Source organism: Lineus longissimus, chromosome 17 (genome assembly GCF_910592395.1).
Source record: "Lineus longissimus chromosome 17, tnLinLong1.2, whole genome shotgun sequence".
NCBI classification, from domain to species: Eukaryota; Metazoa; Nemertea; class Pilidiophora; order Heteronemertea; family Lineidae; genus Lineus; species Lineus longissimus.
This window is the reverse complement of record NC_088324.1, coordinates 15,602,452-15,630,309: the sequence shown is the minus strand read 5'-3', so window position 1 is coordinate 15,630,309 and position 27,858 is coordinate 15,602,452. Positions and strand designations below refer to the sequence as shown.

The window sequence follows — 27,858 nt, the reverse complement described above, 5'->3', positions numbered from 1 at the left end:
TTAATTTGATAGCTATCATCCTCACAAGTGAGCTGCTCTCACCGAAAGATATTTCATTAGGTCCGTGCAGCGTTCGCGTACACCAGACTATGAAACAGACTCCCCATATCGCATTTTGGAGGTATCAACAAAACACTAGCTTTTCAGAATGAATTATTTATTTCTGAGGCTCAGAGTCATTTAGTAATGCATGCATTCACCTTGGATTAGGTTGCTGACTGAGATTTCTTAACTTTTAACTGGGCTGTCTACTTGCAAGTGGTTTCGTTAGAATATGAATCTTCCATCCGATTTGCTCTAGAAGTTTTGACTGACGCTACGAACGCGTATAAGAAGATTATTTATATGACAATGTGGTCTTGACCGCTGTGTTTCATTCGTGTCACGTCAAGTCCTCGCCACATCAAAACCGCGAACTGCTTCAGTCAATAGCTTGATTCGGGGAATAAACACGTAATTCACTTGGGCATAACGCTAATTTCCTCAAAACCAGCTCTAATTGTCATAATTGGAATTATCAGACCGTCACTGTGTCGTTGTGTAGACTCTCCCTCTGTTGTGATTACCGAGGATAAACAGACCAACTGTCTGAAAACTGCTTCTCCCCTCGATAATTCATTGCTTAAACATGAACCAAACTAATTCGTCGACAAGTCTTCAGAATCTGTCATTTGTCAAAGGGTAAGACGTCAGAAAAAAGGTGACATTCCTATGTGTTCTTCAAAGCACTATGGTTGGATTGACCCATTTGAACTGATATCATCTGTCGAGTGAGTTTCTATGAGTTTGATTTTAACGATTATTTTTTTTGTCTTTGGCCTATTTGGATTTAGAAGGTCATCAGTGATAGACATAGAACAAAATGATGAAGCAATCGCCTCATTTCTTAAACCTTTCCTGTAATTCCTTCAACAAACTGCCAAATTTCCTTAGCACATTATTAATTTCCGTTTCGCTGAAAGACAAACACAAACTCGCAACACAGCAGACGACATTCTATAGAATCTCCCTTTCGTTCTGTAGATTTTCCCTTGCGCTTTCAAAATGCCCGCAAAAGAAGCATTCAATCTTGTTTACATTATATTCACCGCAACTAGGACTAAAATATAGTGTATCCACTGTATATAAGGTATTGATGTTCTAATTCCTGTTAGAATCAATCCATAACATCTTAAGACAACATTCAGCACTCGCTCAGATCTTAGTTAAACATTAATTTTCACTTATCAAAAGGTCCTAATCAGCTTAATCAGATTAGTCTGCCAGCGCCACGGAAGGGAGACTGAAGTTAAGTAAAATGGACTAGTGAGGTTTGGGAGTAAAGCTCCTTGCTTCTGTCGGTTGGAAGGACTCACTAATCAACGATCCTGATGGAGAAGACTTGTCTTCTGACTCAATCACTGCATTATCTCAAGATCCGATAACCTAGGCGCCGAGGACTGGGTAGTTGATGATGGGGCAGTGATTGAGAACTCTTGGTATGGAGAATTGGTCAAGCGGTAGCACACTCGCCGATGAAACCAATGACAGTCAGGGTCCTGGTGTCACTGAGATAGCTTAGAGTAAGTTTGTTGGCTGGTTACCCTGAGCAGATGGAGAGCTTTCGCTACCAACTGATGCCAACGACTAACCAAAAGATACATCTATGTTCGGCATTCGCACACGCAGAATCGTCACTTAAGGGGGTATCCTGGGCGGATGGATGATCTCCAGCGATGGAGAATAGTTCCAACCGTAGCCTACTCGCCAATTTCACAGCGAGAGCATTTAGAATGCGATATCCCAGTTTCGGAGCATGGGAAATACGTTTTCTGTTGGAGATTGGGCACTCATGACAACGCATTTCGATTCGTGTACATGTACATGTACATGTACATTCCTCACATAATTCTTGTGAGATTCTTAGTTGAAACTGGGCACAACTTTGTCCTTGTTGGTTTGTCTCCAACAACACAAAACTAGTCTTTCAGAAATCTTGTAAGACTACGTTGAGTTTTGGCGCAACCTTGCATTTGTTTGTTTGTCTCGGACAACACAAACCTGTCTTCCAATCATCTCTTTCATTGTCTTGAGCAACGGCAACTTGTCTTGAACTAAGACAATATCAACTTGAGAAATAACAAAGTCAATCCATTTTTATATAGATATCAAGTTATTTATTTAATATTTCTCTGACAGTCGGATGGTTCCTTCAACACAAAAACCGAAACAGAAATGTACAAAATCCATGAGCCAACTATTCACAGTACGTTCAACCTCAATCCAGCATTGGAGGATGTTGATTTATACACGCTTACTCCTTGCAATCTTGAGTCGAAACTGCACTGTATTCACTTGAAACTCTGATTCTTTCCCTTGTTCTCATCAGAACACATTTACACCGCTTTATCTACCTGAATATGCTGGTTAAGGGTGACAACAGACCCAGCGGGCTCGTATGAATTGGATTGGTAATCGAAACAGAAGAAGTGCCATAAAGGTTCTTGAATAAAGGATTTTGGCGAATTTACCCTGGCCCAGGACTGGTATATCAAATTTGATGAACAAGTCTGCCACTGGCTCATAAGAATGCGTATACTAGTTCTGGGCTGCAATGAACACGTCAGAATGCTTTTTCCAAAGGAGAGATGAGTGATGCAGGCAATCCTTCCAATTGCATTTATCGCTCAATGCCACCTGCCACCTAAGATTCTGGATCGAGAGTCAATTGTCGACCCCAAGCACGAGTAAGGCAAAGCGGTACAGTGATCGCCCTGTTACAACTCTAGTCAAACAGTGATTAAACTTGTGGTACAATGATACAGAGAGAGACTATGATATGTTGCACCACCTTACTGAATAACCAGCCTGTGTCAATCAGAATGATAACCTGTTCACAACAAAGGTGGTTTACCTGTAACTATGTCACACGAAATAATCTCAAAAGAAGTATCAAAATAAAAGGAAATTATTGACTCATCAATTGCTCAATTACTAAATTAAATTTGTCAGTTTGACTGTAAACACCGATGTATTTCATAAAGAAAATTTCTATACACTTTGTCAGAAGGCAACATGTTTCACTAATAATACCAGTACCATTTTAAGCACTATTAATTTTCACAGCATTTTAAGTAACTTTGACTTGATTGACTATCATTACTGAACTTCGATATCCATGTTGCCGCAGGTAACGGCAAAAGATGACAGTCATATTAAATTCCTTGAGTATTCTATCTTCTACAACTTATGTGGCAACACGACAGAAACTGAGATAAAAAGTCACGGAAACACCCGATCATTTACGGAAACAAACGAAACCTTACAAAATAAACCGAATAGTTGTGGAAATAACCCGACTATTAGTGGCAATGGTTGATATCACGTGGCAACAAATTATAACTTTACAGTAAAAGAATCTCAGAAATAGAACGCAACGCTTCACCCAGAATGCAACACTAAGTCATATCCAATTTGACAAGCCACCAACTTTATCGATATTGATCAGGATTTATCATGAGAAAAGAAGGCCTTTGTATAGCCATTGCGGAAACTTCTGGCAAAGGTTACAGAATCCGACGTCAGACTGTCCAAGTTGCTGGTCAAACCTATACCATTCTGCTGTCGTTATTTGGTTGATGATAGGCGTCATTAGTGTAGAATTCGTTAGAGCACAAGATATTGAAACTGCAGATATTTCACAGATGTGTACAACACCGTTCATTTGATAACTTGACGTGTAACTACGTACTTTTGAACAATTCCTGAGAGACATATACCAGTACCCCCCCCCCCTCCCTCGTACTGCAGTGAAAACAAGGTTAATTTCACTGAAGCATGTTTGACATCTACTACAGATAACAATATATTCGCCAAAGTATTAATAAATGGTTCTGTCACAGTATGTTCTTTAGCGCGTTGAACAATTTTTTACTACAGGGTTGACGTAGTGATGTAAACGATGTATACAGGTGCGTGTAAATGGTGTTTTCAATAAAGTGCCAAGCATGTTATGCATATCCAATATCAAGGCAGTCGTACTGTGATAAACCATGTCACTCTATCATTGTCAATTTGCACGTTTTTAGGATAAAAACGCTTACCGCGGTGCGCATGATTGCTGAACTTATAGTTCATGCAAATGATGGCCGTTTCTTACATGGCCTGTAACAGTATCAGTTATTGAAACCAATAGCGCATACGATCTTGACATTTGAAAGAGTGACACGTGGTCAAGAAGTCGTGACGTCACACAGACACAACAACCAAAACGTTCACAAATTTGAGTCAAAACCTATGCTTAAAATGTGCTACACCTTCATCCCAATTATTGTGAGTATTGTTTACTTTTTATACCAAAATGTACACGAAATAATAAGCTTTGGGATATTCTAACCCAAAAGGGAGAGAATGACAAAAACTTACTTAATATCATCACATGACTTAAATGCAGGCCTAATTGGAAGTATATCCTCATGATAACTGGTACTGTTATTAGACAGGCGGCATTATCAGATTATACAAGTGCTTTAGTTCCAGGTATACAGACTATATTGTGCTCGCTAGCTATCGACAGTAGCATAACTTAGCGGCAGCAATGACCAATAAGCGCGCATTTAGCTGTAACACAAATCCTAAGTGAGTTTCCCGGGATTGAGACATGTCGTTAAAGATTGACACTTGATCTGCCCGCTAGGTAGCAGAACGAAATTCACAGATTGAACATTTTAACCTCTCTTGAACAATCAGCGTGCTTGCGTTTCTGTCTTAGACTTTTTAAAATTGTAGATGAAACCGGTATTTATATTTCGTCAAGCCATCCAGTCAAAAGATCGGGTACCAATTTGAAAATATCAGTGATGGGGTAGAGCCTTGGTGCCGTTCATTGTGTAAGTTATAGCATGAGTATGTTTAGATATACATGTACTTATAAGAGATGGATTCATTAAGAATTTTATTGAGTAAATCGACTTGGAAGAAACGGCCTCAGTGACGACTGTGCAGGCCTTGCGATGGACAGTATGACAGCGCAGCTTTGAACCTTTAATGGGTTGCATCGTAGTGGACTTATGTGTAGTGAATTTATAACTGTATGTGTACATACTGACCAACTATGATAGTGAATATAGAGCAACATGTGCGGTTATGCCCCACACATTTAGAGCATTTTTGCATAATTCGCCAATAATTAGAGAAACGGCCAATTGTGAAGATATGCAGACTTATAACAACAGGGATACCTTTGAGTTAGAGCACCAAATGCGTTCTTTCACGTGGATAGTCAAAACCATGTCGACCAGTCCAGACTTCGTTCTGGGACTTCTGCCTAGTCTATGTCGCTGACAGCTTTATGTCATGTAAGTAGTGGTAAACGTTTTTGGAGCGGTAGATAATTCGGGTTACTGGCTTTTTTTCCACTCGAGTTAAACAACAACGTGTTCATGTATTCATGGCTTGATAATTTGTTGATAACTTTTTTGGCAGGCCATCACTTATTTGACAATCAACTCGACAGCTAAGTGAGAAAGAGTGTACTTTGCCGAAAATAATAAATATGATCACAACTGTTTCAGTGTTACCATGGTAATGTGTGAGTGTCACGTCAAATTCACTTATTTCAATATCCCGTTATGTAATTGTTAGAGGACAGGTTTTAAACATATCAACGGTAACCTAACAACGAATAATATACTTCAAAATAAGACTTGATTTGTAATTAGACTTATTCAGTCAGCCGTCGGCATAAGAAAAGAACCTCAAACAATGTTCTGAGATAGAGAAGTTACTCGTGTACATATTGTTTACATGTGGCCCGCTGGTAATTAGGTATATCAAGCATAGCCATAGCAGTCTTTATGCACGCAGATGCGATGGACGTTGACCAACATCGTAACTGTGTATCAGTCTATAACTAGTGTAATTTGCATTCAGTGCGTATTTTCGTAGTTAGAAATTGTTGAAATCTCGGTCAAATTTGGAACGAAACACCTTCCTAACTTCACCTTCATTCACTGTGAGTCTTTGCAGGAGACTTGTAAAGGACGACTTCGTGAAGACAGCTGAGCATAACAGATAAATGTCAACCTTTTCTGATTAGTTAAAATACTGTCAAGAGTTATGAGTAAGAGTTTGAAACGTTAGATTATGTTGTGCAATATTGTTTAACTAGATAACCTTGCAAGCGATGCGTAATGTGATAGAATGATAGGAAAATGAAAGCCATTAATCCGTGGCCAGTAGGACTTTAACAATGGCCTCCTCCCCAAGGAAGAAGTCGGCAGAATGTTTTGTTTATATATCTAGGAGTTCAGTGGGCAGTTGGGTGATGTCGACGTTGGGCATTTTTAACGGCGTTGTTTATGGTGTACAAAGTCCAGGGAAAGGTTTCGTAATCCGTGCAATGGTTGACACGTGCATGTGTTTAGCATTGAAATGTTTTGTCATGTGAGCACCAACTATCGGCAAATACTATAACTATCTCGACACCATGCTAACACATTTGAGTAATTGATTAATGGTTTTTCCCCACAAAATACTGAATGAAACGAAATTTATTTGACACGGTTGGAGATTAGCATACTTTTGAAACCTTAGGGACATGAAGCAAATCTAAAAAACGAAAGGCAATGCGATGAGCTAGATCGCACATGATGGCAAAACATACAAAATACTTATCAGTGTCTCCCGCTCGTAAAGAAGAAAAATAAGAGTGTCACAAAACACGTGACTTAAAGTCAATATGCAGTGTTGAGTATCAACAGAATGATATGCAAATCAAGTAACTGGATGTACATACTTTCAGGAAGATCCTTGGCGGCCATGTTTTTCTACATATTTTGTCCCCGATTTTGAGAAAGGTTGTTAATTTCAGCTGAGTTTCATTGGTATCTTTCTCATTACTTCCCCTACGCATTGTATAAAGTTCGGTAGAATTAGGAACAAACATAGCCACCAAGAATCGCCTGCATTTTGAGGTGCATTGTCACAAAAATTAGCTGAATGCGTAGTCTGTCTCCCTGCGGGTATTTACATCAAATGCCTGTGACTAGTTTCCCATTCTCCAATAAAGAAGGTTAGAAACTAATGGAGTTCAATACTGAAACAATAGCCTTGGCTTAGTAGTAGCTTGTGTTGTATTTTAGAAGAAACAAACTAAAATATCAATTCAAAATTAATGCGGGGAAAAATGATGACGATAATATAATCACAAATTCGGAACCGTCACAAACGTCACATTGTAAAGAGGGTATTCTTCATCTGTTTAAAACATTATTGTTGAGAACACTTACACGAGCTTAAACTGTGAGACACGTTCATACAATATACAATTCTTTATCATGTTGCAGAGTTTTGAAATGGTCCATGGGAATTTTTGGTCTGCACAAAGTATGTCTTTCATGTGCATACACGATGCACACAGGTCTCGAGGATTGACAGAATAACCTCATGGAAACCAAGTTGACCCTAAAATTATATCATACTCCTTTCCCCGAACCTATTGTATCAATCAATACATTTGGCACTAAGTCCAAGCGAAAGGCGTTAAAAGGGTCCACCCAACCTTAGCCGAAATTGATTGAGTCAGCAACAACATTGGACAACTTCAGTGGCTTAAATCAACCGCTGATTGACCAATCAGCGCTTTCGGACATTTGGCAAGGTGGCCTGGGTCATTGAGCCGTACTTGCAATCAACTATATGTCAATATGTATCTACGGCTCAATGATCAAGGCTTGATAATCTACTTTGCATTCACAAATGCTGTTGACACTTGTGTCACCCCCATAATACATAATTAAATTATTATTTCGTATAAAACACGGAGTGTTTCCATATAAACAAATCAACATAACAAAACCAGTTCTCTCTATCATGAACTGTAGACACAAAACTACCAGTTCACTCAAAGATATACAACAAAGAAGGTGTTATCTCGTCATATCTCACGAGAAAAGTGTGCCTCGATTTGAGGCTAACTTTGTAAAGCTCTTGTTACGTAGACCTTTGTGGACTAGTTCTTCGCCAATTAACCTTTGTGCCGTGCATTTTCACTATAAATCACACACAATATCTATACACCCTTTAAACGCCACAATAAAATGGCGGGAGATGTCTCCAATGGTCAATGAATTTTGTATTTTGTCTCCGTGTTTAGGAAGGTTGCAACATCTGGCGTGCGCGCGCACCCCTGAAATCTTGCAAAGTATCGACCTAATCGAGATATAAAATCTGAAAATTTACACAATCTTTTCAAAATGTACAAATGAAGATTCAGTGTAAGGCCTCTGTCACTATCTCGTCCAGTATTTCATACCATAACGTATCGTATAAAGTCACAAAGTGGTAAGTGCTCACACAAATGTTCTTGAGTCTCATGTAACCTCGCTAACAGGTGTGTTCACATCGAGTCGCCATGTCTTGAGTGTAGATGAAACTCCTGTTGACGAGGGAAAGTCCATGTTTCGCACATGAAAAGATGCACTACATCACAGGCACCGATCCTGCCATGGCTGTGTTTCTGAGTTTCGTCACCTTGTGGCTCCCTCGCACAGACGTTGTTGTAGATTTGATAACCTTGGGATAGTCCTGTTCACAGAATAGACTGCCATTGATAATGCCGAACCTATCGCCGGGCACGAGCTGATTATGACACGAAACACATGTAAAACATTTAAGGTGATAGACGTTTCCTTGGGCCTTCATGACAAACTCGCTGGCGGGAATGGACTGGCCGCATGAGGAACAAGTGCCGCTGTTGCCGAATAACCTGCAAAGATAGAATGGGAAAACACGTAAATTGTCAGCCATAATGATATATGAGATAAGAAACGTTAAGCCAACTAGATGCTACACGCATCAGCAGAGCAGCAATGAATTCCTGGATTGATAATTAAATTTTATTTTGGAAAAAAACCAAAGGATAGAATGAAGAAAAAGATCACTTTCCAGTGAACTGTTTGAGGACTTGTAACAGTTCAAAACTACTCGCATTTCCTAATTGACATCTATGAAATTAAAATTAAAAATTCCTATTAAGAAACAACACACTGAGGATAAAAACACTTCTTTCTATAAAATCATTGCAAAATAAATAATTCAAACCTCCTAATTGACATTTTGAAATTTGAATTGAAACGTTTGCGTAACTCGATCCTAAGGCTAAATGCAGTAATGTAATAATAACATCATCACGCCTGGGGCAAGCGTTGGAAAAAACTGCAAATCTACCATATTGTAAAATGTATCTCTTTGCAATATCACAATGGCATATGACACGGAACGCATTACGAATTTGTGTGTTTTGTTATGAAATGAATTGTCTAGGTTTCAGATTGCCACGTCGCCATTGTTGGCTTAATGTATTTCAAAAAAGTAAACAAGTAGATGGAGGACTGATCTACATGTGAGGTATAAGCTTTATCATAAATGAGTATGCTGGTGAAGAGACACTGATACTATGTGAACTTACGAATGGAGAGGGGTTATCTCGACATTGAGATGATTATAGTCAACATAAAGTGATTTCTATCAGTGTTTCTAGAGGCATACATTGAATATAACATTCTGTTTCAAATGGGAATTCGCTTGCAGGACTTCAGCTGAGTTCTTGACATCGTGGGAAGCCTTGTCTGATCTCCAAACAATTGAAGTCATGATATGGTGATATCATTTAGGCTATTAGTGATCTTCTAAGCCACTTCCGTATTTCTCATCAAAACATTAACTTGTCTAAATTAGCCAAGTAGATAAAACTTTAGTCAAAGCTTCACACACAAACCGGAACAATCACACCCACAATTCTGACAGTAAAGCTTCACAGCAGACCAATTCAATTGAGTAAATGGGTCTGCAGCGAGTTCGGAAGTTTATTTATTGACTTTCGTGATCATAACTTCCTGTTTAAATGGTAATACATGTTCTCCTGACTTTTTGAAGTCAAGTACGATTATGTTAGACACGCTTTATATCTTTCAGAGACAGTGGATGTTTTGACTGAACTGATGAGTACCCAGCACACCGGATGTAGCAAGTGATAATGTTGCTTCGATCCCGCAGTTAATGGTGATTGCGAAATACTCAAACAGGTTGTTCCCACCAAAATGACAATAGAGGTTTTTTTCTCCATGAAAATACGATTAAGTACTATTTGCTTAGTCGTGAGGAATCTGTCAGTATCAATATCATGTCTCGCTTGTTTGCCTTCTCCAAGTTCACTACATATTAGGTCTTCCTTTTGATCTGAACCTGCATGGCAGGTGAGTTGACGTAATGTTAATCAAGTCATTTTTTTAAAGTGCCTAACTTGCATACAGTTTAGGCTGAATGGCCCTTCCATTCAACTGGTGCAACTTAAACTACAAGTATCTCGAGTGGACTTCCACTTAGAAAGCGAGACAGTCGGCGTCCCAGTCCGTGGTTAATGTTATGTAGAGAGCACTTCAAATTGTGAATGGGGCAGGTAGTGGAAATAGGAACAATGTACACGAGAAAGGTGTCAATGTTAGAATGCAGCCCCGATTAACCGTCGTATCTACTATAATTGTGAAAACTCGTTTGTGTCAAAAACCTCTCAGAACTACTCCGGTTTGTAAGTTTAGTTCATTTTGATTGGTGTAAGCCATGAATGGAGGAATAATAGGTTTATTTGTCATCTGTGAAATGGTGACTGTGACTGACCCTGTAGATAGCCACATACCTGTAGAGTCATCTGTGAGATGGTGACTGTGACTGACCCTGTAGATAGCCTCATACCTGTAGAGTCCTCTGTAACCTTTTTCAGCGGCCCTCTACGTTTGTTGAAGGTGTTCACGAGGAACATGGGCAGGAAAGCAATCAATGGTGGCAACATACGACTCTTCCAGGTAGCTTGCTTTTGCGTACCATAATGCATTAGCCTGATGCACTATGATAACTTTCATGGGTGCTCAACGAGGGAATGATAGGGGAATTGTGTTCAGACCTTCTCTCGGCGACTGGAGTCTTGACATCTTAGATGAATGATGAAGTTTTCATGTATTCTGAACTGTCAAACCATATCTAATCTCATGGGGAATCATTTCTTTGTTTAAATCTCACCAATTCGCATTTTACAACATCCAATTTCAAAGGTGAAATCTCATTGTAAATGGGTTGATATAAAAAGTGAACCGGTTGGAGTAAAGTCACTCTGAGAGTGCAATTACGGTAATACTTTGGTTCAGATGACACCAGGCTGAGGCTCATTATAATCCTATAATTGTCAAATAGCCCTAAATGCATTTGTATCGGATTTCAAGTTCATTGAACACAATCATGTATACCATTGAATTGAAATGCAGGAACATGAATGACAAATTCTGTATAATTTTCAGTCGTCTTTGTTGTGATGGTAAAAATAACATGGGTACAAAAGCTAATTAGACTTTTATGATTAACGAGAAAGGGAAATTAGATCTAATTGAAACTAATAAGATTCAAATAATGGGACAACGTTTTGTATCTGTCTGTGAGATTGATAGATGTGATTTGTTCAAATTGAAATTAGGCTTTAATAATTTGGAGGGTTTTCTTTGAACTTAGGAATATCACAAAAAGCTAGTGAATCTAATTAGTTGCGGCCTGATTAAAGGGGGCAGTTTCAATCCACCTTGATTTTCTTTCGGTTCCGTTCTAACAAGCTAGTTAGGAAAAACTCGTCAGTTAAGTCTGTTGATATCAGACACGAGAATTGTTTTGTTGTTGTGAGAAAGCTCTTTTTCTCTCATGCTACAAATTGGTAAAATAGCCATGAAATTAGAACAAAATCTATTGTGAGTATTATCAAAATGTTTAACCTGCCAAGACTAATAAAAATGTTCAGTTTTTTTTATAAAGTTGATCTTGGACTAAAAGGATCAGTGTCTATGTCTGGTCAAAACTAATTTTACAAACCATTTCCACAACTGATTCCTTATGTTGGCAAAGTCATGGCACTTTGAGGACTTAAGATAAAAAAACAATGCTTACAATTTGTTAAACTGCTGAAAGTTCGGATTGGAGAGTTTAGTGTCAGAATATATGTTCACCCAATCATACAAATTTTGACAGACTTATAATGAATTCTGTTTCAAGTTGAAAATGTCATTATATTTAACATTGGGTCAGGGCGATAATTAGAACGTCTGATCAGACAAAGAAACCTAAGAATTCCAGGGAGACTCGATGTCAGTTGGATAAACCTGTAATGTGTCACAGCTAAGTCTTAACAGTGCCTAACACTTTAAACTCAGATTTAGATTTTTGATTCGTTTGATTTTATTCAACTCCCCATTCGCCTTATCATAAAGTCGGCAGACTTCAAAAGATTTCGGTATTTCTATCTGGAATAATTTCGGATTTAGCGGATTAGAGTCAGTACAGTGGCTGATTTCATACATCTTAATAATCCCACATCAGACCATGCCGCATAAATAAAGCTAAACTTTTATATTCTAGTAGAAATCAGTGGAAATTGGTTGGTATAGGCTTACGGCAAGCCGTTCGTCCAATAATTAAGAAAACCTAGTTTTTTTGAAAAAAACATGGTTTTCTTCTTAAAAAACATAGTTTTCTTCAAGAAAACCTAGTTTTTTTCAATGAAACTAAGTTTTTTAACAAGAAAACATGGTTTTCTTGAAGAAAACTATGTTTTTTAAGAAGAAAACCAGGTTTTCTCTTTAATAAAACTAGGTTTTCTTAATTATTGGACGAACGGCTTGCCATATAGGCTTGACTTATTAGATAAGACAAAATGGTGAACAAATCTTGATGATGCATAGCGATTGCAAAACCTACCTTCTGAAACACGACTTCTTTCTAAAGAACCAATCCTTCAATTAACCTAAGCTTACTTGTATACGACTAAAGTCGTCAAGATACGATTTTGCTTTTTCGAACTCTGAGACGGGAAGAGCTTTCTTCTCGTAAATCAAACCCGGGCTTCCTTTACGAAACGAAATTATCAAGACACGGGATGATATACATTTTGAATTAAAGGACATGATAAGCTTTCGTCTCGTAAATCGAACAATTAGTCTGACCTGCCCATTACGTCTGCAAGAGACAGGCTGCAGGATGGGTCGACCAGACAGACCAGTGGGAGGGGGTATACAACACAATTAGATCCATGACACCCCCGGGACTGGTTCATTCCCTCCATTAATGACACATTAAAAGCTTTTTAAATGAAACTGTATTATGCTATTAAAATGTCTATTAGGCCAATAATTGACGTTAAAATTTACATTTTGAATGTGGGTGCTTTTAGTAAGCGGGGAAGGGAAGTCTAGCTAATAGGGAGAGGGGAAGGAAGACTGTCAAGAGACAATAATAGGACAAACAGACGTTTCTAAAAGCTTTGGGATAATGCCACATGATAAATGGTAGCGTACCTTACCGCCAGTATCATAGTCATAATGCAGTTGTAATTTCATTTGTCTCCTTTATATCAGTTTGAAAAATAATATCATCAGGATTACAGTTCTTGTGTGAGCCCAGTTGTAAAGATGATGGAAAAGGCGGGAGGGGAGTTGGTATTGTAACAGACGTATTGATGTTGCTGGTATCTAAACCCGAAGTTTTCCGACGAGATCAACACCTCACAAACTTCAAGTGACTTCTATATGGTAATATCTATTACCAGCAGTGTCAGCTACAGCTACATCCTACCTTCATGCAGGCGAAAGCACAGTGCACCGACCAAAGATGAAGAAAGAAGATGAGGGTCTAGTCTGAATTAGCAACCATTACGTGGATGCACACCAGAAGCTTCAGGCCAATTGTAATCATAACCCATAAACTTTTGTCAAATATCATGCCCATTATAACACAACCATAAACTTGATAATCCATTGTTTGATTTCATAAAGTGATCCAAAACGCTCTAGACATTTTCAATGGACTCCATTCCACTTTATCACCATTGAACATGGTGGGCTGTGTTCAACTTGAAGTCAATTGAACAGACAAGATAATACCAGGCATTTTAAAGCATGGATGCAGTAGTTATTGAAGCAAACATTCTCAACTGTGCACCTGGTGCTCTCAAGGCTTTGGAGATGTGAATCTGTGGTACTCACGGCAACCACCTGGACAAGATGGCCGCCGTTTTTGCTTGTTGACGTTTGCATGAATGGTCCGAACCTGTGTGAGAATTCATGTTTGTTGAACACCATGATGGATGATTAGGAAGCAGAGTTTAAGTCAGTCAAATGTAATGTCAGAGACACTCCTGACGCCATGCGATCATCTCTTTTTGAAGCTATTCAGGCTTACCCACCACACTGCAAAATCCATTTAGTCTCACTTTTTCCAAAAACTAGAAAGCTCCCTTGTTTTGAAAGTACTTCCCGCGTTTTAGCTTTTAGGTTTACCTTTTTTTTTCAAGTTTCAATATTCTGTGAGCAAAGAAGACAAATGGATCGTATGATGCGAAGACAGAGTGTGGCTTTTAGCCGATTGTTGACACAAACATTGAATAATCGCTTGGATATCTTCGGCTGGCTTTTCCATTAAATATTGGAACGTTAAAAGCCCTGTATTTATCACCAACAAGGGGTCTAAATGATGGTAACAACATACACCATGCTGTATAATTAGCAACATTATCTTGATATTTAATGTAAGGAATGTAACACAAGATTAAGAGTGATTGAAATAATACAAAAGAATGTGCATTACTGGAGAGCGGGTGGAATGGTTGAAAGTTTCATCGCATCTGAATGGTTCGAGTGTTTTCACCTTTGTTGATAACAAGTCCTAATGGAGACATATTGATCATTGCAGCCCTAAACGTGTTCAAGACAAGATCACAGATAAACCTTTATCAACTTATGAGAGATGGTAAACAATGGATCCGATGGCAATTTCATTAAATTTTTCCAAATGGACATAAAAGTGACGTGCACATACAACCTGCGACTTTAAACTACCCCATTATATGAATAAGCTGATTTGTCGTATGCTCCGGATTATCATGACTGATGGTGATCTTGCATCATGTCACCCCTCCGGCTAGAGGGGGTTGTATTCCCCGAGGCTTGGTAGGCCACATGTATTGCTGCGAGTTATCCATGATACTGCCTTGGGGGAATATTTTGCCTGTTAGTGTACTGCGTGAGCTACACAGTGAATTGCCAGCGTACTGCGTAGGTGAAAGAGACACTAGCCTGACACAGGTCGGACATCCTATGATCTAATGTTTTAATCAAACAATGACTGCAGCCACAAAGTTAGGTTATGCAGCTTTAAGTGCGATGAGGACTGTACGAGAAAACGCCGCCGGTGAATGGGAGTATGTCCTTGAGGCACAATCTGCAATAAGATGTATTCAGCTCAGTTTATTCAATGAATACTACTGCAGCAAGCCAAGCCAAACGTAGTAAGAGAAAAGTCCTGGTTTTCAAAGATATCACATGGAGGAGTGGTTGTAACGCTGGTACCATATTTCAATCTCACATCACTATAATGTGTATGTTGTACGAATACTACCGGTGCGTTATAATGGCTCGTATTCTGCTTCTGGCTACGAACTTGCATTGTGTCAGACGCAGATAGGATGTGCACATAACGTGTCATTTTAAAGACCTTGGCGTGAAAACTAACCAAAAGATAAATAATCAAGCCAAGAGGCAACTTCTAATGCAGTCCTACAATATCAGACATACGGATTGGCAATTTAAAATATCTTTCACAGCTTTATCATTATTTCATAAAAACATGACAAGCGTATTTAAATGCAGATTTTGTTCAGACAGATCATCAGAGTGTCAGGGTCGACGATGATAATCGGCAAAAAGTACAACCTGGTCCCTGACATATTGGAAAGGTTAATTTCCTTTGGTATCAAAGCAAGTTTAGATAATTATCATGAGACATTGTGTAAGCGCTCTAAGCTGGAAGACCCGGCTGGATAATGTCAATGTGGAGAAACATGACGTATGGAAGATAGGGGCGAAAAAGATATCTTTTGAGTAAGATGGATGACCCGTCTTATCCTATTCGTTAAAGCGTTGTCTCAGGGGATGAGATCGGGACATTCTAACCCGACTTCTTTGACGGACCAAGGCAAAAGATGGAACTACGAAAACCTTGTCAGCAGGTTCCTATGTCTTGGCCAACTACTGTTGAATGCTATCAGTTCATCTTACGACTGGCATGGGTAACTTCATCAAGTTAGAATCACTGAAAAGATAACTTGAAGAAGATTGATCACCCTCCGTCAGGACTATCTGCATCCTGATTGGTGACAGCTGTGGAATACCCGGATGGCAAGATGCCCGGATGAGGGGCGGCCATACCAAGGCTCAGTTTAGTTTCAATGATACAACCATGCACAATATTCTTAGGCTGGCTGATGGTATCCAGTGACACAATGCAACAATGCTGGTGTGGCTCTGGTGTTTTGAATGAATCGTCTCCGTCGTGACGACAATGTCAAGTGAGACGATATTGGCATCCACTATTCCCGATTTGTAAGAACATCTTGCCTGGTTTAGCTGAAAATACAACACGCTGATAAAGAGAGAAAATACTCCCATTTGCTGTCAGAATTTTAAGAAACCAAGCAGTGTTAAGAAATGCGCACTATTCAGGTGTATCAGTGCCTTTTGGGGATGAGTCGGCATTTGGAACGACCTTGCTGATTAACTCGACAATGACAATGAGCACAAAGATATGTATTTAAGCCCTATTTATGCTCACCAACACAAATCTAGTGCTTCATTTCTTTCTTAGAAATCTTATGGGAGTAGGGAGTAGAATACTGTCTTCGAAATCAAGCAGGTACATTCTCTTAGGTTTCGCACTGATAGACCTTTTGGATTTACCATTGGGTCCTCGTTCTTTCTTAAAAACCTCGTGAGACACCTTAGGAATCGACGGGAGGTAATGTTGCCAACCTGCAGAAGACACCTCTGAGGTTTCCTTTACAAATGTAAACAAAAGCTGCAGCAGCGGCAGACGATGCTTCCCGCCAGGAAATCAAGCATCCCTTACACCACGAAGAAAAATGAAACCGCACAAGTGAATAACAATAGGCATCAGGGGAAAATAAAGAAGTGGCTTTTGTCTGGTTAATTTGTTCGTAACTGGTGTTCCCATGACGTTAGTCGTAGAGAGAAAAGAAGTAAATCTTTCACTCTGATGCTGATGTTTCATTGTTAATGGTGGGCATTGTTACATCGCCTGGGCCATTGTTTTTAACATTGTTGGCAAGTTCCTGTTTTCTTAATGGTATCAGGTTGTGTTCTGACGCATCATAGATGTATCTAATTAAGCCAACTGATCTAATTGATGAGGAGACAATTAGCAGTGTTGCCTTCCCGAATCTCTAATCAGCCACTGGATCGCGGTGCTTGAAACCGAAGTGATTCCTAAATGTGGTGGGAAAACTGTTAAATTTACCTTTTTTCTCTCTCGCAAGTGTAACCCCCCCCCCCCCCGGCAATCGCAGGAGAGGTCTACTTTTTCCCTGTTCCATCGATTCGATAGTGAAGGCAAACATCTTCATATGGCAGATATCTGCTAAAGAAACTCGTCCCCAGTTCACCTGATCAGTCGGCGGAGAACGAGGTTACATCTGTAGAGTTTAATTTAGTGTATATCGGCTAATATCTACGGTTTCCCTTCAGATAATTAGATAAGCTAACAGAGCACTGTTGGCTGACGTAATTAGCCGAGATTCAGAACGAGACAGCGATGTGCCCAAGGCGAAAATAAACAGAAAAACCTGGAGAAAAATGGTAAAAACCCCAATCTAATATCAGCTCCCAAATTCGGCGGACTAATTTTGTGGTACCATCTGCACATGGCTTGGGGGATCAGTGTCTAATAGTTAATCAGACTGGGTCTGTTTGTTGAGAGTTCCCGTGAATTTATCACCATTAAACTTCAGTTTAGTGTGTGACGCGATTAGCCGCCAATCTAGAGGTAGAACAAGATTAAACTCCTGATTTAGCTCTCTCAAATGATGCTTTATTTGATCGTATAGCCCCCATCTAGTAACCCTTCCAGGGCGGGATCACTTAAGACCCAAAATGAAGGAATTGCAATGAACGGAAGGCCACCTGGCCGAGCAAAATACAGCTGCTAGAAAATGAGGGCAGCAAAGATACATTTAGAATCCGGAGCAACGTTAGTACAGTGGAACCCCGATAACACGACCAGTCATGGGACTGTGTGTTGCGGAGTCGCCGAGTCGCTTGGCCTGTCGGGAGCATGATCACGAAACAAAATCATGTTACAGTTGGAAATCACCAGAGAATGTGCCGTGGAAAGAGGCCGATATTTTCGTCGTTCCATCATTGGTTATTGTTCTCATGAAAAGGTGTACCTGGCCGGTTTGATTCGTTATTTCAATAATTAGAGTAGGAACAAGGTACGTCATCTAAAACGAGGCTGATTAAAGATGGCGCTCATGTAGCCCAGAGCGAGGCTTTGTTTAATGGCGGTTGATTACGAGATGGTAATAGTAAAAACCGACTTTGTTGAGAGACACCATGGCTCAAGGGAAGCATCCGAGGTCTAGGAGAAATAATTTGATAAACCAACTTTGTGTGCGTCGCAAAGATTGGTTCAATGCTTGAGGCAGGGGGTGCGAAGGAGGTAGAAATAGGCTTGATTATAAATCTGGATGTGTTGAGAAATTGGGTCAATTTGAGACAAAGTTGAAACAGCCTGGTGGCATAATCAAGGTATGAGAATGATTTGTCGAGTAATGAAGGCTTTTAGTTTATAATTTCCGTATCAGTTGGATACTGCTTAGATTTGCGTTGTCAAGGTAAGGAGTGTGTTGATCGGGAATGGTTTCGAAATGCGGGCACCATCAGGTATATACGTGTACCCAGGGCGCGGTGCATTCAGTTATACATAAAGTACCGCATACATATTGGGTGTGCAGCGCATTCAGCAATACATCCGGGCAATACATAAAGCGCACATAGTTTAGTTAAAAAATGAAGTGCATTGAGAAGTGTGTAATGACCAGGTTAACAACAAGCTTTTTTGCTGGTATGCAGCAATTTCTTACAAGATGTTTTGATGATTACTGCCCAGGTGAGAGTAATTATGGGAACGTTTGAAATGCGATGACTGCAGGTAGATAAACCTGGCTGATGAGAAGGTCGCGCTGAAACACCCAGTCAGAAACATAAGGTGAATTCTAGTGAAGTCAGTCAGTATTGCCTTGGTAGTGTTGAGACACCATATCTGTACACGTACGAAATGGCGGAATTTGAATGAATCTGTTTGGTTTCATTGTCGATTCCGGAGCAAACATACGTGAAGGTCAGTTGGCAATCTGGTCGGTGGCGTTCCTCGTATATTAATTAAAACAGGCCGCGTTTTCGTATTGGGGGATACACTTTCCTGTTTGCCTTCTCTGTAGCTTGACATATTGTCGGCAGGACTACAGTCTCTCCGAGCGTCAGGGGGGAATCCCCGATGCAATGTTTCGGCATTCCTCTACCCCAAGGCAAAGAAACTTAACATTTCTCTTGGATGTTAACATCTTCTCCCAGTGGGTTGGGTAGAAATAACACTGGACCCCTGGGAACTCACACATCGATACCTAAAACCTCCTGAGCTACTCAGACTTTTTATGTAAATCACTGCTACGTGATGGGAGCATCTAATTTAATTGTACCCACGTGATGCCCTGCCTTTCTATTAAAGTTCCAAAGACGAATTGGAGATGATTCAAAGAAACAGAAGGTAGTCACAGGTTAATGATTATGATATCGGGCAGAAGTTTTTACAAATTTAATTTAGTCTTTGGTGATTAACATGTTAAAGCTAAGCACTATTATTATGACTGCTCGCAACCATCTACCAATGATATTGTGTTCGACCTGGCGATTTCGAGGGAAACCAACTGAAAGAACAGTATGTACGAACTCATCAGTTTCTTACATGAATAATCATGTCAAGATCCAGCCGAAGGTACGAGTCCAAGATTTATGATTTTCTAAAAATGACCGCCATTGTGGTCAATAACACAAGCCCCATCAATTCTAAACATTTGATTGGTTGAAATTTCACGGTTGATTCAAACCACGTCTCATTGGTTCCAGAAACAACACGATCTGCTCAACCAATTGGAATCAAGTGCACTTCATCACGTGATTTGTCTAATAATGAAATCTTAATTACGCGACGTAAGTCATTTATGATATATCTGGTTGTTAATTACCGTCGCCACTCGTATCTGATTTTGTTCCGTGAATGTTGATTGCTATCGAATCAGAGTATGATCAACTTCCTTCATTAACTTGGTGTCAGTGCGCGCATCGGTGGCTACGAATCAGGTCTTAAACTCTTCATCAATTGTCCGCGCCAATTAAGAAATTAATTAACATGAAAGTCTTGGCGGTAATGAGGTTTCGTCATCGCCTTGGTGATGAGAGGATAAGTGGCGGCTATAAATCATGAAATAGATTACATCACACGATCTCAGAGTCTCGGTCGCCGAGCCGTCGATGCGACTCCAAACCCAAACTCAGTCTAGATTTTTATGCAGTACACTCTGCCCTTCATGGTCTTGATTGTGGGAGCATTACATCAAAGGTTCAGCAGCTGGGGGAACACGATGAGTGTTAATTTTGATGTAACGCATTTCCCACCAATAGATTTATCACCATGATTACTACAGCTTTGGGCAGATGGCTCGAACACCACTGATGTTGATCAATACAACTTCAGATTCTTACTGAATATATGGTGAGAGGAAATCGCCCCATAGTTCCCCAGTATGTCCATCTCCTGCTCTCCTTTGGTATTTGGCTTCTGTTACACAAGTGCCCTCCTCCATTCTTACAAGCACAACTCACAATCTCATTCAGTACTTCATTAGTCCTAAGTCTTCCTCATTAAAGCCTAATCACCAACTTCTAGTGTAGAAAAAGTGTGGTCAGGTGACCAGAAGAATAGCCCAATCACAGGCTGATCCTGTAGTAATTAGATTAGCAGGAAATTATCCATTCGGGCGAGAGGAGCTCTGCCTGAAATCACCGGTACTTCCATTATGCTACACCAGGCGTATCACAAAGCATCGAACAGTTAATTGGCTTCTTTGAATGTTACCTCTGGTGTATGATAATTGTAGTATCAGGATAATAAAGAGACACTCTTCTGAAAGTCTTGATTGATTCTAGAGCTGCTTTGCCGATTAGCGAAAGATGAGAGTCTTATAAGATCGGGCGCCATACTCGTCGGTGGCTTCCTCTCTAGGACGTTAGCGCCCTCTATAGGACGTAAGCGAAATATGGGCTCTGAAGAACTGAATATCCTCTAAATTGACTAATATAAACGAAACCTTCCACGCCACTCAAGTTACACTAAAGATCACAATGGCGACTGAGGGGTCCCGATTTAAACAAACGAAAATTGCCTTGAAATTGCTAGTCATTCTAAACTTACAAATAAGCTTGTAATCACGGTGTGGTCTTGGATTACCTAAAGATTGCGCCAGACCCTTCCTGCAGCCCTCACAGCGGGGCGAGGATGGAGACCTACACAAATGGCCCTCGTTTCCCCTGCGGTACCAGCCGTGTACGCCCTTACCCTCAGCGGTTAATTCAATAGTGCTTAATGTGGCGCCTGCAAAAAGGGTTCAAAAAGGGTCCTTCTGATGATGTGGTAATGAAATTATCGGTTGTCATTTTGGGGATGGTGGTAATTGTTGCCCTTATGGGCCCTGGGGCGGGTGTGCTCTGTTTGAGGGATCACGGGAGGAAGTGGGTCACACCCCTCGTTGGTAGGGACCAGTTGTTACTATGGGCGAGGGGGCCATTAAGAAAGCAACCCGGTATGAAACTGACTTGAACTTTTTCAAGGTTAAGCTTGGGTTGGCCCGACCATATACGAGAATTCCTTGTAGTCTGTAAACTACTGCAGGGGTTGGATGTAGCCATTTCTGCCCATTCAGCCAATTTTTGCCTGTTGAATAAAGACACTAACTTCTTCTTTTATCTTCCAAAATACAGTAAATCTCTCTAAGATATATCACACTGGGCGCTGAATAAACTTTTGTACTACGACCACAAAGATATGATTAATGTGGTAAAATGAATAATGTATATCGTTGTCCGTTCATTTATTTCTCAATGGAGGTAAAGTTACAGTCACCTTTCAGAACTGAATGTACAACAATGTACAAGGAATGCTAAACAAAAGGGATCTCGTGAGTTCTCGCTCAGGCCAGTTATCCCGGGGTCTCAAGGTTCGCGCCGTACGGGACATGACTACCACCCGCCATCTTGCTTTCAGATACGAGGCTGTCTGAAAAGACGGATCATAGTCTCGGATCAGACCAAGTGATGCCCAAGCAGAGTATTGACCTCTAAAGATATAATGTGAAACATGCACAATTGTAGCCCAAATAAATTCATCTTATAACTATTGACAAGAAAAGAAAGGCAACAGTTCATAGTTAACGCCCGTTTTCGTCACCATAATGCAAAGTGTGAGGCCCCGCCGTCACTTTGTTCCGTCCTTGTCCGGATTTTATTACGAGCCACGCACTCCGCTCTGGGGACCCGTATGTCTCGGATTAGAAATTGGTTTATTAACCGCTCGGGTGGAGATGAAACATATTGTTTCGATGTCACGTGGCCACAGGGATTGTCCCGGATGGAAACGCATGTTGATACATTCAACTAGTTGAGAATAATTGGAAATATCAGCTCAGTTTCGACAAATGACCTTGGTCTGCAATTGAAAGATGGTCAGAAATACATACTGTTCGGCAGAACGACCCGTGTGTTTTGCTTACTTGCTGTGCATGATGTCGGCAGTCTGCTCTGCGTCGTCGTGAGACCATGTTCTTAATCGACCCCAGAGCCGAGGAAATCCAGACAACGCAGACTTCTCTGAAGAGAGAGCATCTGCATGGATCGTTCGTCGAGTTACGTCAGTTACTGGGCGCCAGAGCACATGCTGTCACATTTGTTCTGCTTTTGGTGTTGGACTCAATCCACCGGTGCAACCAAAACCATGGGGCCCGAGCAGGACATACAGCCTACCACCAGGGTTTCAGAACACAGCGAGCTTTCACAGGCGTTCAGTTTGGAGAGGTTTACGCGTGTCAAAGTCTTCGGAGTCAAGATGATTATCTTTGTAACTTCAACAATATAATAACCTCTAGCATAGTATCACCTCTAGCATAGTATCAGTGTTTAGTCGTCGGGCCTCTCTGCCACCAATGTCCTGTTTGTAAATCCAACATGTAGGCCTAGAAGTATCACCAGGGAGGAAAATGGAATTGTCGATTCGGTAAAAACCTTATGTGCCAATCTAAACCGGAAAAGCCATAAACTATTGAAGCTTTTACTTTCACCCTTTTGATCGCTTTTTTATTCGTTCTCTGTGTATGATTTTTATTGCATATTTGTGTTGTCTGCTCCTTATTTGGAGGTTTTTTACAATAAATTATTATTATTATTCCTCTCTTAGCTGTTTTACTTTCTTTCGTGTGTCACTGTCTGGCCAAGGTACCACTGTAACATCCAGCAACTTGACGAGGCATCCATGCTCTGGCGTGAGTAAGAGTAACGTAATTCGCTTGACCATGTCATCCCTGGAATGTGATGAGCACGATGTCACATCAATTAGTCGCCTAAATGACATTCCTATCCTCTAACTCACGGATGGACCTAATCCGACTGACCAGTGTCACTCTGTGTCCCAATCTAACACAATGTCACCCTATAAAGTACCCATCCAATTGTCCTTTCATTGGCGACGCTTACACAAAATGTCTGTCACATACTGACAGGTGTCTTCACATAATATGGTCCCAGGGAGCGTTTAGTTAATTACGCAGTGGGAAGCATCAATTATCTCTTACGTGTCAATCTTGTTTCGTGTGCTTTAGCTACTTGAGGCAATTTGGTCCGGACCCAACAACTTCGGCCGCGCATCCCCGGTTGATAATTCGCACATTTGGTTTTTGTTTTGTTACTTTCTCGCCAAACACCTGGCCGTTTCCCTCAAGCCTGACCTGAGCCAAAAACAACCACTTTGTGGATAAAGCTTTGGAAGAAGTTTGGAGAGAAACAAACAACCAGCTACCACTCGAAACTACTAAACGTGCACTTGCAGAAAGTTTCACGATATTGGGTGATATGAATAAAGGCTAGCAAATGCTTTTACTTCAATTTTGTACACAAAGGCCAAGTATAAATGTACATGGAGTTTTAGATAAAAGCATTTACTACTCTTTATTCATATCACCCATTATCACAGTTGACGAAGTTTGTTGTAAACTTCGGTTAAACGTTGAAGAGGATACGTCCTTCGTCGTGGTCCTCTTGGAAATAAGTGTACCGACAGGGAATGTTTGTGGGCTGGATGTGGCCGCCACTGCAGTTTTACTTAACCCTGCGATGCGTTATTTCAAGACCAGTGACTGGTTTTTCATGGTTTATGCCATTCGTTTTCCGATCGAAGTGTCTGAAAAGTTTTCACTGGCAAAACACAGTTCTGATAGAATCGCATCTGTTTTTGAAATGTATCCTGTTGGGTTCTGACCGACTTGACAACTGCTTTTCCCATTAACCATATCACGTGATCTATGGAGATTCGTCGGCGTACACCTGAGTGTGAACATCATCATTTTACTCCTCAACAGGATATAAAACCGACCAAAGTCTTTCCAAATAATCTAAGATGTCCAAACAAACAAATAAAGTGATAAACATCAGTTGAAAATCTGTTTTGAAGTGGAATTCGACATTTATTCCATCTCTGCATCACTGCAGGTTGGATGCTTCAACGTTTTTACCTTCTCTGCATCAACGGTTGCAATCCAGTTAATCTCGCGGTCGCAATTTAGCAAAACCCACGGGGAGTAATGGCGGTATAGCGGCCGTGCCAAGACAACCGTTATCAGAATTATTCTGTGGAAAAACTGCAGTTTGCAATCTTGAGAGTAATTCATATGTTTTATTCAAGCAATCAGAGGGTGCTTCTCTTGATTGTGAGAAGTTGAAACCACCCGATGTGATGCTTGTGATAGTTATAGCTGGTGACCAATAATCTGCTTGAATTGTTATGGATGGCGCTTGAGAGTTATAGCCACACCTGTAATGGCCGCGTCAGGCTGGTCAAGCAAACTTGATTGTGCACAGCCATGGACCAATGCTGAAAAAACGACACCAGAGAACTTCTTGTGCCGTGATTTAGCACGAATAGTAAAGTTTATTGGCAGCTTTATCTGCTTCATTACTTGAGGTAAGGTTTGATTGGGCATCACGGGATTAAAGTAAAAGTCACTGTGGGTACAGAGCTGCTGTATTTGTCTGCGGTGAGGAGGAATAAAGTACCGAAGATAAAAAGTAACTACTTCATCATGGCCATTTTCAGACTTTCAAAGGCAAAAACTCAGCTAAATTTAGAAAACTGAATACATATACATTGTGTATGTGTAGAACCTCTCTACTAAGGACACCCTCGGGACTGACAAGTGTTGTCCTTAATAGAGAGGTGTCCTGATTAGAGAGGTCAAATTGAATGGAAAGAACCAATTTGGGACCAAAACTAATGTCCTTAATAGAGAGGTTGTCCTTAATAGAGAGGTGTCCGCTAAGGGAGGTTCTACTGTACTTGTTTTGCTGCCTGATCACTGAATGCAGAGCAGATTTCTATTTGTTTGTCTCCTAGATTGTACACACATCTCATGCTGATGCGAGATTAAATAGACAAATTAAAGTCAAAGAGTATAGGCTTTATCTGTCGCGAACACTGAACGATCATATCGCAAATTAGAAACAACAATTTTCGCAGTTTGATTATTTTCAATAAGAGCATTTCCTAATTGCCTGCATTGAGATGATTCGTCAACAACGCAGCTGGAACGCCGCATTGTCTTTATTGCCATATGCGGCCGCCGCATATCACATCAACAATCTATTTTCAAATATAATAGATTTTCGATAGGCAAAGTCGCAGCCAATTACCTTGATTAATTAACTTGCATTATACGGGTTGATCAGTTGGTGATGAGGTTTGTAGATTGTAGGGCACAGGTGTTGGAGGAGCGAAACGACGGGGGTAAATCCCTCCAAGTCGTAAAATGAGACTGCGACATTGTCATTAATACGATTTCCCCCTCTACATGGCAGTTTTGTTGAATTATTTTACCTGACCTTGAACCTTCTTCGCCTTGAGAAGTTTGACCTTGACTTTGACTTTACTTACCTAGAAGAGAAGAAAAGCAGAAACATGAATAAGCAGTGGACTAATTACAATGATTTTGAATGACAAGTCGATGGGACGAAAAGAACCCGTCCCGGAGACAATGTTTCCAGTACTTTTAAGATGCCATATGGAAATCAGGGAAAAGCAACACTGAAGCGAATACCTCAAACGGAGCTGAAAATCTGAACCACTGTCTACATTTGAGCAAGATAGAAGCAAGGAATCCAATTCGCTTGTAAAAGATGGGTTTTATCATTCTATGAACGAGCTAAACGAAACGTAAAAAAGAACAGCAATCCCCATATCAAATTCACGCTAATCGAAACCGATTGTAATGCGTAATAAAATTATTTACCAGATTTCATCAAACTCCCGGCAATGGCACAGCAGTCAAAATATAATACGGCGTCAGTGAGCGTCCGTCAGTCTTGCGTTATCACTTTCTGCTCGGCGTCCCAAGCCATCAGAGTGTTATCAGCCGGGACCCTCGGCATCTATCATCCATAATGACATTGGTACCAATCTCAAGAACGCGACTGTCGAATTTACCCAAAATCATAATGTACTTGTCGTGTTGTATTTACAATGTTATATACATCTGTTATACAATTACTGTCCCATCCTGTGGGTTGTCCCGGTCGCGATATTGGCAGGTTTCTCCCCAGCCACTCCCCGAGGAAATAACACTGGCCGAACCACCATAATCTCTTCCATTAATCACGACTAACCAGACAGCAGATATGCATTAAAACATGCCTCAAAATGATTATATGATTTTAAACGACATTGTAAGCCCTTGAGAGTGTATCGGAGGGGCTACTAAAATTTCATTGCGGCCCATCAATTACGTGTAGACAAGCGGAAAACCTTGATGACATCCTGAGCGCTTATCTGTATAATTCCTCCGCTAATGCGACGGAATGGACGTGTTTTCACAGACCACCAGTATTTGTCATTCATTAATGGCGCACCCAGCTGGAAACGAGGCTGGATTTTACAGGATGTTTTTGTGCGCTCCAATGAGCATCGACATGGTATTTGCTGCGGGACAGATGATTTATGATCGATTGAGCTTCCGTTCTGAGATTTCCGCCTGGTAAACCGAACTGCGGCAAATCATCGGGAAATCGGGCGGTGAAATGGCAACAAACAGACCTGGTCTGTAACCCAACATAAGTTTAAGCTTACTCTCGAAGGTACTTGACAGATTCGGCCTTTGTTTTCTTGATTTTTGGCCATCCTCGCAGTTGTCATTTTCTAATAGACAGGTTTTCATCAAGCTCCCTCCTCACGTCTGGCATACGAAAACAAGGAGTAGGTTTTGGAGAAGCGATATGCTCCCTTGTATCTCTCTAACCACCGATTGTGGAACCATATGATTTGTCAACCTTTTAAACTGACTCTAAAGCAATATCTTAAGCCATGATGCCATTGTTTTCAACAATCTTAGACCTACTTTTCTCATCAAATCTTAACAAGACAAATCCCATTACAAACTGAGCTCAAGATCCATTAAATGAGGCATTGTTTACCAGACCTTTCATCCGTATTCAACCTGCCTTGCTTCTTTCTGAAACCTTTCTGAAACCCATTAATGCTCGGCCCATTCAGCCAACTCTCCTTTGATCTTCCACTCGCCGGTAGCTTCACTAATGGTCAGATTGCCTAGTACATCGTCGATAAACACCC

General features: G+C 40.5%; 1 protein-coding gene across 2 annotated transcripts in view; it reads right to left on the bottom strand.

Annotated features, from left to right (window-relative positions):
* Nucleotides 1–2,139: 2,139 nt before the first annotated feature.
* Nucleotides 2,140–27,858, bottom strand: part of LOC135501279 (LIM domain transcription factor LMO4.2-like) — an 82,222-nt gene continuing 56,503 nt past the window's right edge. For both annotated transcript variants that reach the window (XM_064793308.1, XM_064793309.1), the window contains one exon: nt 2,140–8,746. In XM_064793308.1, coding sequence (XP_064649378.1) covers nt 8,461–8,746 — 286 coding nt within the window. In that variant the 3' untranslated portion in view covers nt 2,140–8,460. The remainder of the gene's footprint in view (nt 8,747–27,858) is intronic.